At 40.0% G+C, this 12,862-nt stretch overlaps 1 protein-coding gene across 1 annotated transcript in view; it reads right to left on the bottom strand.

The window, feature by feature from the left end:
* Positions 1–2,533: 2,533 nt before the first annotated feature.
* Positions 2,534–12,862, bottom strand: part of KIF18B (kinesin family member 18B) — a 49,091-nt gene continuing 38,762 nt past the window's right edge. Inside the window, exons 11-16 of the mRNA XM_060781196.2 lie at positions 11,747–11,856; positions 10,991–11,214; positions 10,314–10,863; positions 8,302–8,400; positions 5,060–5,151; positions 2,534–2,820 (exon numbers count right to left, since the gene is read on the bottom strand). Of these exons, the coding sequence (XP_060637179.2) occupies positions 2,792–2,820; positions 5,060–5,151; positions 8,302–8,400; positions 10,314–10,863; positions 10,991–11,214; positions 11,747–11,856 (1,104 nt within the window). The 3' untranslated portion in view covers positions 2,534–2,791. The remainder of the gene's footprint in view (positions 2,821–5,059; positions 5,152–8,301; positions 8,401–10,313; positions 10,864–10,990; positions 11,215–11,746; positions 11,857–12,862) is intronic.

Raw genomic sequence — 12,862 nt, 5'->3', positions numbered from 1 at the left:
TAGTCTATATATCTGTGGAATGTCCAGGGTGGGTGTTGCCTGACGTTCTCCTGACGTTTCGCCTGCATCTATGACCTCACAACCTCTGAGGATGCCTGGCATAGATGCAGGCGAAACGTCAGGAGAGAATGCTTCTAGAACATGGCCATACAGCCCGAAAAACCTACAACAAGCCGTTGATTCCGGCCATGAAAGCCTCCGACAATACAGAGTCAATCTTGCTAAACACAATGGGACTGGCTTCTGAGGACAAGCTGAGAAAAGCGACTTTTTTGTCATATCCGTTGTTGGGATTCTAGGACTTTTAGTTTAAGAAAATAACTTTCACAGCTCTTGTTTCATAGATATTAAAGATTATGTCAGATTTTCCTTATAAAACTGCCACTCATCCATCAAGCTTTTATTTGTAACAGAAATGTAGTTATTTCATTTATATCCCAATTTACTCCCGAGGTGGGGTGCAAGAAAAGAAAGATGTGAGATGCTGTGTGTCTCTGCAAGCCATAAGTGAACTGCAGGTGGCAGTCTTGACTCTACATTGACACTACATGTCCCCTTCCTCCTCTATATGTGAATATATATTATAGTGGTTATAAACTATTTATTTTATGATATTTTATACTTATCATCGATGTATTTGGATTGTTGTTACAGGATTTTAATATGTTGTAAGTTGCTTTGGGTCCCGTCAGGGAGAAAAGCAGGATCTAAATAAAGATGATGATGATGATGATGATGATGATTTGAAACACAGCAAGATGAGTCCACAGCAGACACTCTGCTGGCTGTTGAATTGGATCACACATCGGACACTTCCCAAGTGTCTAGGACTATGTGATGTATCAACGAATAATGCGTGCAGATCCCAGTAAGGTGGCCTTTTACAGCTGGCAGATGGTAGTTTTGTCTGCGCCGATTGTGTTCAAATGCAGGCCAAAGTCTTTAGGCACTGCACCCAGTGTGCCGATCACCACTGGGACCACGTTGACTGGCTTAATAGAGTAAAATAATAAATGTAAATAGAGTAAAATAATAAATGTAATAATGATAATCATAGAATCATAGAATCAAAGAGTTGGAAGAGACCTCATGGGCCATCCAGTCCAACCCCCTGCCAAGAAGCAGGAATATTGCATTCAAATCACCCCTGACAAATGGCCATCCAGCCTCTGCTTAAAAGCTTCCAAAGAAGGAGCCTCCACCACACTCCGGGGCAGAGAGTTCCACTGCTGAACGGCTCTCACAGTCAGGAAGTTCTTTCTCATGTTCAGATGGAATCTCCTCTCTTGTAGTTTGAAGCCATTGTTCCGCGTCCTAGTCTCCAAGGAAGCAGAAAACAAGCTTGCTCCCTCCTCCCTGTGGCTTCCTCTCACATATTTATACATGGCTATCATATCTCCTCTCAGCCTTCTCTTCTTCAGGCTAAACATGCCCAGCTCCTTAAGCCGCTCCTCATAGGGCTTGTTCTCCAGACCCTTGATCATTTTAGTCGCCCTCCTCTGGACACATTCCAGCTTGTCTTGAATTGTGGTGCCCAGAATTGGACACAATATTCCAGATGTGGTCTAACCAAAGCAGAATAGAGGGGTAGCATTACTTCCCTAGATCTAGACACTAGACTCCTATTGATACAGGCCAAAATCCCATTGGCTTTTTTTGCCGCCACATCACATTGTTGGCTCATGTTTAACTTGTTGTCCACGAGGACTCCAAGATCTTTTTCACACGTACTGCTCTCGAGCCAGGCGTCACCCATTCTGTATCTTTGCATTTCATTTTTTCTGCCAAAGTGGAGTATCTTGCATTTGTCACTGTTGAACTTCATTTTGTTAGTTTGGGCCCATCTCTCTAATCTGTCAAGATCGTTTTGAATTCTGCTCCTGTCCTCTGGACTATTGGCTATCCCTCCCAATTTGGTGTCGTCTGCAAACTTGATGATCATGCTTTCTAGCCCTTCATCTAAGTCGTTAATAAAGATGTTGAACAGGACCGGGCCCAGGACGGAACCCTGCGGCACTCCACTTGTCACTTCTTTCCAAGATGAAGAGGAAGCATTAGTGAGCACTCTCTGTGTTCGTCCACTTAACCAATTACAGATCCACCTCACCGTAGTTTTGCCATAATAATAGAGTAAAATACTGTAAATGTAATAATAATAACAAATAGAGAAAAAGATCAAATAATAAATAATACTAATAACAGAGTAAAATAATAAATAACCTTGACTCGAGTTTAAGTCGAGGGGAGCTTTTTCAGCCTAAAAAAGGGGCTGAAAAACTAGGCTTATACTCGAGTATATACAGTACATTTCAACATATCTTTTCGCTTCTATTTTTCCCCCTTAATGCAAGAAAGCTACAGCCAGGAGAAGAATACAAGAAGCTACTTAACCCTTCTACCTGGTAAGTCTCTCAAGAGGTTGAAAACATATGTGGCCTCTGTGTCTTTTTCAAGTTTTGAGGACCCCTTCATCACATAGACTCAGTAAACTCTAGTCACAAACACAATCCAGCACAAAGCCTAAAACCCAAGATTTGTTGTTTCTGTTTTTATTCTCTTGTTTATTTAAAAATATATGTTGTTCGCAAATTCTACGTACGCGAGATATGCTTATACAAGAGTAAAGTGAGGTAATTAATGTTATTCAAAATATATATGCATAGAGAAAGAGGATTTGGGGGTCCCCAATAGTGCTGGGCAATGTTTTGGGAGAAAACAGATTTACAATATTTTCGACACGAGACGCATCCAGAGATAAGCGGCCCGATTCTCCAAGAGATGCAGTGCCTTTCTAGCGCCATTTCCATGCAGGAGGTTGTCCTGTTGGAAGAATATAGATTAAATTGAGAAATGTCGAGCAAAGTGAGTTGATCCAAGATACCGAAAGCATTCTGGATTTCTTTTTTTTCCTGCTATAACTGATAACTTGAGGTGGCTTCCCGCACAAGCACCAGCTTGACGGCACAGGTTGATAACTGGCAGCTCCTCAGATTTTGCAACACTGCAACCACCATTTATTTATTTATTTATTTACAGTATTTATATTCTGCCCTTCTCAGGGCAGATTACAATGCACATATACATGGCAAACATTCAATGCCATAGACACACTACATATATAGACAGACACTCAGAGGCTATTCAACATTCCAGCTTTTCAAGAGGGTATTCTGGCCACCAGGGGAGCTGCCACTTCACAGTCCATTTGTGACACTGATGAAGTACTAATTCTCTAATTTAACTAATTGGCCTTGCAAATTAGTCAAATTAGCCTCTCTGCCTAAGCAGTACCTAAATTTCCTACTTGACAGATGCAACTGTCTTTCGGGCTGCAAAGGTCGACAGCAAGCTACACAAATTGGCAGCAAGCTCACTCCGACTTCGAACTCATGACCTTTCGGTCAGTGGTGATCTTAATGCTGCTGACTCCCAGCCAGCTGTGACAAAGTCCCGGTGCCTTCACCACTGGTTAGACTGGGTAATTGCTAGTGGGAATTGCAGTCCAGCAATACCTAATTGCCTGCCTCTATTCTAAAGTGACAAAACAACCGCAAGGAAGGTAATTTTTGAAGGAAACTGGGTTGCTTGGAAGAACAGGTCTATGGCTGGATCTATATTGACATATAATCCAGACTATCAAAGCAGATGAACCACATTATCTGCTTTGACCTGGATTATATGAGTCTACACTGCCATATAATCCAGTTCAAAGCAGATTATCTGGATTATATAACAGTGTAGATTCAGTCTTAGAGGAACAAGACTAGCTTGGAAGTTTGCTCACTGCACATTCAGAACCAACATATCCCATTCTTCTGTGGTGCTCTGAAGGCACACAGAGCCATATTTGTAGCATAATGCAATATGAAATGGGTTTTTGAGAAAGATGATGGTTTGATGATAACATAATAGATAAAATTGTTGAAAATTAGTAAAATTAGTAAAATTACTCCTGATCAAAAGGAAGAATTCTTGGAGGGGGAGGGGTATTGAGATAAAAATATACAGTTATTGAATAACATTTAAAATGTTCAAATAGTTGGCATTAAAATTATCTGAGGGTAGGTGGGATAACCCATTGCAAAAGGGAAATTGTTGTATATGGATAAATAACAGACTGTTGGAAATCAAAATAAAATGGATTTTTTTAAAATGTGGGTTCAGATGAAAGAAATAACAACAACAACAACAAGAATGAATGAATGAATGAGGAAATACAATAAGATATCATATTGGGGAAAATTGTAGAAATGCAGTAAAATTAACCTATTTAAAAAAAAGTTGGAGGACATTGAGATGTGAAATATAATAACTGAATTTTAGTGCAAATTTTTACATTCTTTGTGTTGATAACACTTATGAATAAGTAGGGATTTTAACCATATTTGTTCAAACTTAGCAGCAGTTAAAACAATTAGACTAGAAGTACAAACTAATATTTTGAGAGATGCCTTGATTTCAGTGAAGTCAAGTATTTTTAATGTCTTTTATGTTTTTTATTTTATTTATATTTTTTAAAAGGTTTTTTTTTTGTCGTGTCAGGAGCAACTTGAGAAACTGCAAGTCGCTTCTGGTATGAGAAAATTGGCCGTTTGCCCAGGGGACGTCTGGATGATTTGATGTTTTTATCATCCTTGTGGGATGTCCCCGCATGAGGAGCTGGAGCTGATAGAGGGAGCTCATCCGCCTCTCCCCAGATTCGAACCTGCGACCTGTCGGTCTTCAGTCCGGCCAGCACAGGGGTTTAACCCACTACGCCAGTGGGGGCTCCTTTAAAAGGGTGAGGCTACAGGAGTAGGGGGAGGTCGTACAGTGGGTTTTTAAAAATTACATCTTTTTGAAAACCTAATAAAAACACTGGAAAACAATTTGAAATGTAGAAGGTACCCAATTCCTATTAAAACCCTCCCTCGATTTCTTTTGCACAGACATGCACTCTGTAGAGCAGTTTTGTAACTATTTTTTTTCAACAAATATTTGTGGGTCTTTATTCTGTCTTATAAGGAAATTAAGAAATCTGAAGACCTCTGCAACCTGAAAAGGACTGAAGCCTAATTACCTGATGCACTCCCAGCCTGAGAAGACTTCACGGAAGTGCCTCTTGGGCGGGCAATGCGGCTGCGTGGTGCACCCAGAGACTGGGAGGCAGAGCTGAAAAGAGAAGTAAAGAAACCAAGAGGGAAATAAGAAATAAGTCCTCACCATACTACAATCCACAATCAAGAAACGTATATTTATCAGTAGCACCAGCTGAGAAATTTTGCTATCTGAGGCAGAGCAATAAAGAGTCATTCTTCCTATCTAGTTAACATGCAGAGTAACCTGGGGCAGTCAAGGTTTTTGAACACCCGAAGCAGAAAATCAACTTTTGCTTTGGGCCAGAGTGAAGAGAGAGGGGGGCAGGAAGGCAGTTCCACCTTGTCTCCTGTACTGGACTAATAATATAATATAATATAATATAATATAATATAATATAATAATGTAATACAGTATATTACTAATAATAATACAATATTATAATTATATCTTTTATATTACATGTAATATTACTAATAATATTACAATATAATGGTGTAGTACAGTGTTACTCAACCTGGGGGTCGGGACCCCTGGGGGGGTCACGAGAGGGTGTCAGAGGGGTCGCCATAGACCATCACAAAACACAGTATATTCCACTGGTCATGGGGGTTCTGTGTGGGAAGTCTGACCCAACTCTATCATTGGTGGGGTTCAGAATGCTCTTTGAGTGTAGGTGAACTATAAATCCCAGCAACTACAAATCCCAAATGTCAAAGTCTATTTTTCCTCAAACTCCAACAGTCATCACATTTGGGCATAATGAGTATCCATGCCAAGTTTGGTCCAGATCTATCATTGCTTGAGTCCACAGTGCTCTCTGGTGGTAGGTGAACAATAACTCCCAAACTTGAGGTCATTGCTCACCAAACCCTTCCAATATTTTCTGTTGATCATGAGAGGTCTGTGTGTCAAGCTTGGTTCAATTCCATTGTTGATGGAGTTCAGAATGCTCTTTGATTGTAGGTTGACTATAATTCCCAGCAACTACAACTCCCAAATGACATACTCGATCCCCCCCCAACCCCACCAGTATTCAAATTTGGGCCTATTGGGTATTTTTGCCAATTTTGGTCCAGTAAATTAAAATACATCCTGCATATCAAATATTTACATTACAATTCATAACAGTTGCAAAATTACAGTTGTGAAGTAGCAATTAAAATAATTTTATGGTTAGGGGTCACCACAACATGAGGAACTGTATCAAAGGGTCGTGGCATTAGGAAGGCTGAAAACCCCTGGTGTAGTACAATATAGTAACATGTGGTGCTGAAGTTGTGCTATGCTAATAATATAATATATTGTATGTATATATATCTTGTAAGTCGCACTGAGTCCCCGAATATAATATTTCAAATTTAAAATATAAATAAATAAATAAAATGTTATAAGTCTCTTCCCTCAGCAGGAAATACACATCAGGAATTAGTTCAGTAAAAAATGGCTACTCTTCCATGAAACCAAAACTCCATTGACTAAGGTAGCTGTTTCCCTCAACTTCATGGTAGGGCTCATCCTGTTTGTTGGAATTGAACAAGTATAGCATTTTTGCATATATTTGCACAATGATCACCACTTCGGAATGCTTGCTGCCATGGACTGTTTTAGAGACTTTAAAAATAGATAAACAAACAAATAAATAAATATTTTTGAACTTATATCCTGCCCTATCTCCCAGGACGGTTTGCAACAGATATTGGCAAGCATTCAATGCCGTGAGAAGCTGAACAAAGACAAAAATAACTCAATTCCCCAAATCCCAAAAACAAATCCACATCTACATTAAAATAATAACATGTTACACTGCAATATTATCAGCCATATTATATGTAATATATAATATACAATTATCATATTATTATATTTATATTATATTTATATTATACTATGTTATTATAAAACAATATATGTAATGCACTACCTGCATATTATATTATTAGTAATATAAAATATATTGTACTATATCTTGAGTTGTAATATATACAATATACAATATATTATATTACGACATTATTAATATTATATATAATATAATAGCACTATTACATTACAATGTTATTATTGCTATAAATAATTATATTGTATATAATATATCAATATATATGCGCATGCGTTGTAATTTAATTTTTGTTTTTTGTTTTTTAAGTCTCTTTTGCTGTGTCTTTCAGTGTTTTTATGAGTGATTGTCACTTGTTGGCCTGAGACGTGTATTGTGTCCAAATTTGGTGTCAATTCATCCAGTAGTTTTTGAGTTATGTTAATCCCACAAACTAACATTACATTTTTATTTATATAAATAATATTTTTTTATTTATATAGATAATATATCAATGAAGAGAGAAAAGCAAGGTATAATAATAATAATGGTTTGCCGGCCATGAAAACCTTTGATAATACAATAATAGTAATAACTCCTGCTGTCTTCCCTTAATTAGATGTATTATTATAATATAATAATCTATATAAATAAAAATGTAATGTTCGTTTGTGGGATTAACATAACTCAAAAACCACTGGACGTATTGACACCAAATTTGGACACAATACACATATCAGGCCAACGAGTGACCATCACTCATAAAAACACTGAAAAGACTTTAAAAGCCTCAAAACAAAAAAATACATTACAACGCATGCTCAAAACCACATATATACACATATACACAAATATATACACACAAAAACATATACACAGACTGGGCCACAGCAATGCGTGGCAGGGGATAGCTAGTCAGTATAATAATAATACTTTAATTATTATTTAATTAATGTAAATCCCTCCTGCTAATGACTCAAAAGTATGTGTAACATAATGAAGGATTAGAGTGTACTATGCCATTTCAGGCTATAATGAGGAGACTGCTCCTTCTGAATGATCCCTGGATTTTTTTTTTCTAGCTTTAAATTGTAATTTGTATTGTTTTTAGTGTTGTGAGAAACTCTGAGTCTCATTTAAGAAAAAAGGCATACATACATTTGTGTGTGTGTTTTTTTTAAATCCCTGTAGGTAAAACAAACAAACACTAGAACATCAAGAAAAACCATTCTGTCCTCTCACAAGTTTTTTTTTTAACTTATGGAAGTTGTTTTGGCCCAGTAAGAAGTTTCAACATCTCCACTGGTAGCCTGAAGTGGGGCAGTCTAGTTTTTGTGGCACATGTCAAGAGTCTCTGATTAATGAGGACTCTGTTAACTGACTTTTGAAGTCAAAGGCAATCTTACGTTGTGGTGTGCCTCCTCTTCTGAGTTGACGCTTTAGAAGTCAAGGATGATGGCCGAGGGATGGAAGACCCTTTCATGGTGAACACTGGCATGGAGGCTCTGAAATAGACCCATAAGAGATGGTAAATGCAAGACCATGGAGAGGTAGTTTTGGCTGTGTGCCCTCATCAGATAAAGGGCACCACAAGGCCTGGTTTCACTATGACTGCTGACCCACCACCATATGCAAAGCAAAAGAGCCCAAAGGTAGACCATCTTTGCTGTAGAAACTGAACAAGACCACAGTCCCACTTAACCATTCCCAGTGATTCCATTTGAGTACTAATGTAAGCAGTATGTGCATGCCACTCTTTTCCACATCTTACTGTAATATTTCTTTGGTTCATTGTCCCAACACATTATCTAACCAGCACCGTTCATTACTTTTTATAGGGTATTTTTATTTTAAACTGAGTTGGGTTTTTATCTCTTGTAATTGATCTTTTGTGAATGTTATTTTATGTTAATTTGATACTATTTTATTGCAGTTGTTGTTGTATTTTGTCTATATTTTATGTGGTTTATGGCACTTTCGTGTGCTGTCTGTAAGCTGCCCCAAGTCCCTCCGGGGAGATGGTCAGTAAGGTAAAGGTTTTCCCCTGATATTAGGTCCAGTCGTGTCCTTTAGCAAACTAGGTAAAGTAAAGGTAAAGGTTTTCCCCTACATTAAGTCCAGTTATGTCTGACTCTGGGGGTTGGTGTTCATTTCCATTTCTAAGCCGAAGAGCCGGCATTGTCCGTGGACAACTCCAAGGTCATGTGCTGTTACCTTCCCGCTGGAGCGGTATCTATTGATCTATTTATTTATTTATTTATTTCATTTGTATACCGCTCTCTCTCAGCCCGTAGGCGACTCAGAGCGGTTTACAACCAAATCAGTATACAAAGTGCACAACATTAGCATTTAAAACAGTAATCATGGCAACTAAATCAATATAACAATACATCAATATAACATCAATACATCCAGATAACTAATCCATCACGTCTCTACTCACATTTGCATGTTTTCGAACTGCTAGGTTGACAGAAGCTGGAGCTGACAGCGCTCCCCTGATTCGAACCTGTAACCTTTCGGTCAACAAGTTTAGCAGCTCAGCGATTTAACCCACTGAGCCACCAGGGGCTTTGGGGAGATGGTAGCGGGATATAAATTATTATTATTATTATTATTATTATTATTATTTTGATGTCCCAAAATGCAGACTGTGCAAAGAAGCTGATGAAACCATGGATCATATCCTCAGTTGTTGCAAGAAAATTGCACAGATGGACTACAAACAGGCACAACTCTGTAGCCGAAATGATTAACTGGAACTTATGTCACAGGTACCACCTGCCAGCAATAAAGAATTGGTGGGATCATAAACCCGCAAGGTTTGTGGAAAATGAACATGCAAAAATACTGTGGGACTTTCGAATCCAGATTGACAAAGTTTTGGAACACAATACACCACGATTGTGGAAAAGAAAAAAGTCTGGATTATTGATGTCGCCATACCAGGTGACAGCCGCAATGAAGAAAAACAAGAGGAAAAACTCGGCCGTTATCAGGACCTCAAAATTGAACTGCAAAGGCTCTCGCATAAACCAGTACAGGTGGTCCCAGTGGTCATCAGCACACTGGGTGCCGTGCCAAAAGATCTCAGCCGGCATTTGGAAACAATAAACATTGACAAAATCACGATCTGTCAACTGCAAAAGACCACCTTACTTGGATCTGCACGCATCATTCGAAAATACATCACACAGTCCTGGACACTTGGGAAGTGTTCGTCTTGTGATTTTGTGATACGAAATCCAGCATATAGATCTCGTTTGCTGTGACATACTGTGCTTTTGTGTCAGTAAAATAATACTACTAACAACAACAACAACAACAACAACAACAATAATAATAATAGGAACACAAAGTGTAATGGAGCCTAATGCACCCTGCAAGGATACGTTTGCCACAACTCCCTGTTACCCACCTGGGTATGAACGGTGCCCCCTTGGGGTGAGAGAAATGTGGAATGTTTTCCCAGGCAGGGCATGCAGGAGCACTGGACTTTGCATTTGAAGAACAGGGATCCTCTCCAAGGTCAAAAGTGGTGTTCAGGCATGGCGGGGGCATTGGAGTAGTGCAATTCTGGACTGCCGAAGTGCCCAAAGGCACTCGTCTCTTCGTCTCAGTCAAAGAACAGGGCTGCGAGGAAAGGCAACTGGTCGGCCTTTGGGACTTTGATTTCCCTACAATGGGGGTGCTGGTGGACTCCATGGGCATAAGAGCAGCCCATTCCTTCAAGTTGTCCACTTGCTGGGGAGAAGGGTCTGCCTTTCGTCGACGTTTAGCCCGCCCCTTTGGGCCAGATGGGGTGCTACTTTCAGATGGTGATGAGGGCTCTGTTGACTTCCTCCTCTTTTTTGTTAGGTGGGAAGGTGCCTTGAAGGAAGGACTTGGGATCGCGAAGACAGGGGAAACTCCAGGACTGGCTTCTGGGTTGGCACGATCAGTCGTGGAAAGCGCAGCTGGAACGACAGCTGAAAAGAAGCCACAAAACAGTAATGAAACCCGACATCCTAAGAGATGCAGGATCTGTCTAAGAAAAACAATGCAATTCCCTGCTAATTCGGTGACACACTCCATATCTCCCTCCATAAAGATTACCTTTATCCACAATCTGCTCCATGTTCTGGTCCAGGCTGACATGGGTATCTGTCTCTAGTTTCCTGACTTGCTCCTCCATGGAAATTTCAGGGACTTTGCAAGATCCTTGTTGCACCAAGCCGTCCAGTTCTTCAAACTCATCTCTCATTTCAGAGGTGAGAAGGTTGGAAGTTTTCAGAAGAGTGTACTGCTTTTGGGCTATGCGAAGGATAGTAATTGCTAGGCTGGAGTGAGAAAAAAAATACCATGAAGATTCAACTGGAGAGAGAACCATCTCTGAAAGATCATAGAATTCAGGGTAGAACCTTCTTTCCATCCACTCCCATAGAAAAAAGCAGTTTTCCCAGCTGGTCAGCTGTGAATCACACATTTGGTATATTCCTGCGCTTGCGCAGGCAGCAACGGACATTCTCGAGACTATTTTATGGGCGAGTAGCCCCGCCCATTCTCCCCGTCAGTATAAATAGCCCAATAGCGGGGCCACTGCCCAGTTCTTTTGCCGCAAAAGCAGTCAGAAGTCCTGAGGCATGACATTGTTAAATGTGGGGAGGATGGGTGGGGATGTGTGAATTCATAGGTGACCACTCGGGAAACTACAGTTACAGGTAAGCAACCAATATTTTGTAAGTGCTGAAATGTCTGCAAAATTGATTGAACTAACAATGTACTCCATATTCATAACAGCATATAAAACCCCAGGCTGAACAAGAAACCAGTCACTCACTCCTCGTATTGAAAAGAGAGACACCAACTCACGTCTCCAGCTGTTTCTTGTCCATTTCCTGCAGCCAAGTGTTCAGCTTCTCCTGCTGTTCAACTGGATTTGAGGACCCCACGCAAGAATATCCAAGGTTTTTTCCTAGCTCCTGAATTTATGCAAGAAATACACATTGAAGAAATAAATAAATATGGCACATACATGTATATTATACAGGAGATGCTAAAAGGCACCACTCACTTTCAAGGCCCACACAATTGGCTGAGTTGCTGCGACATCATGCAGCACTCATCACTGCTATAAATACTAATAAGAAAGGAGCATCCATTGTATGTCAGACAGGCACCCTTAGCATATTTGGCAGCTCATGATGGGCAAGTGCCACAGCCCTCTGATAAGAAGGATGCCCATTCAGGCTTTCTTGCCAATGCTGAAACTGAAGTAGCACAAGAACCATTACTGTTTCTTACTCCCTTCAGTTTTCAGCATGATTGGGAGGAAAGGCTCGTATTGCCTTTGTTATTCTTGCCAAGAGCTGGGGAGAAAAAGCAGAGGTCCTTCTCTGTGGGTTTGGAGATGACAAAGAGCAGCAGGAATTTCTCCCAAGTGATAGGAACAGCCAAAGGCAGAAATGAAAGGAGTTACTTGCTCTTGATGAAGAGCAAGAGTGGGCTGTTTTGGTGGGACTAATTTGGAATGATTTGAATCATTTCATTCAGAGCATTAACAACTCTGAGTCTATCTCCTCTCTAAGTATCTTTATTAAGTATCTACGAATAAAAAAAGCAGTTTTGGACTTTTTAAATAAAAAAATGATGTTTGGGGAGCATGGGAGATGGTTTGGGGAAGTGTGAGGCCACACTTCGTTTACAATTCATCTTTTTTTTCGTGTCAGGAGCGACTTGAGAAATTGCAAGTCTCTTCTGGTGTGAGAAAATTGGCTGTCTGCAATGACGTTGCCCAGGGGATGCCCTGATGTGTTACCATCCTGTGGGAGGTTTCTCTCATGTTTCTCTCATGTTCCTGCATGGGGAGCTGGAAGTGACAGAGAGAGCTCATCCGCACTCTCCCCGGATTCAAACCTCCAACCTGTCAGTCTTCAGTCCTGCTGGCACAAGGGTTTAACCCACGGCACCACCGGGGACTCCTCTTTT

The sequence above is a fragment of the Anolis sagrei genome, chromosome 6 (assembly GCF_037176765.1).
Source record: "Anolis sagrei isolate rAnoSag1 chromosome 6, rAnoSag1.mat, whole genome shotgun sequence".
In the NCBI taxonomy this organism is placed as follows: domain Eukaryota; kingdom Metazoa; phylum Chordata; class Lepidosauria; order Squamata; family Dactyloidae; genus Anolis; species Anolis sagrei.
Note: the sequence above shows the minus strand (reverse complement) of the source record. Positions and strands in the feature narration are given on the sequence as shown.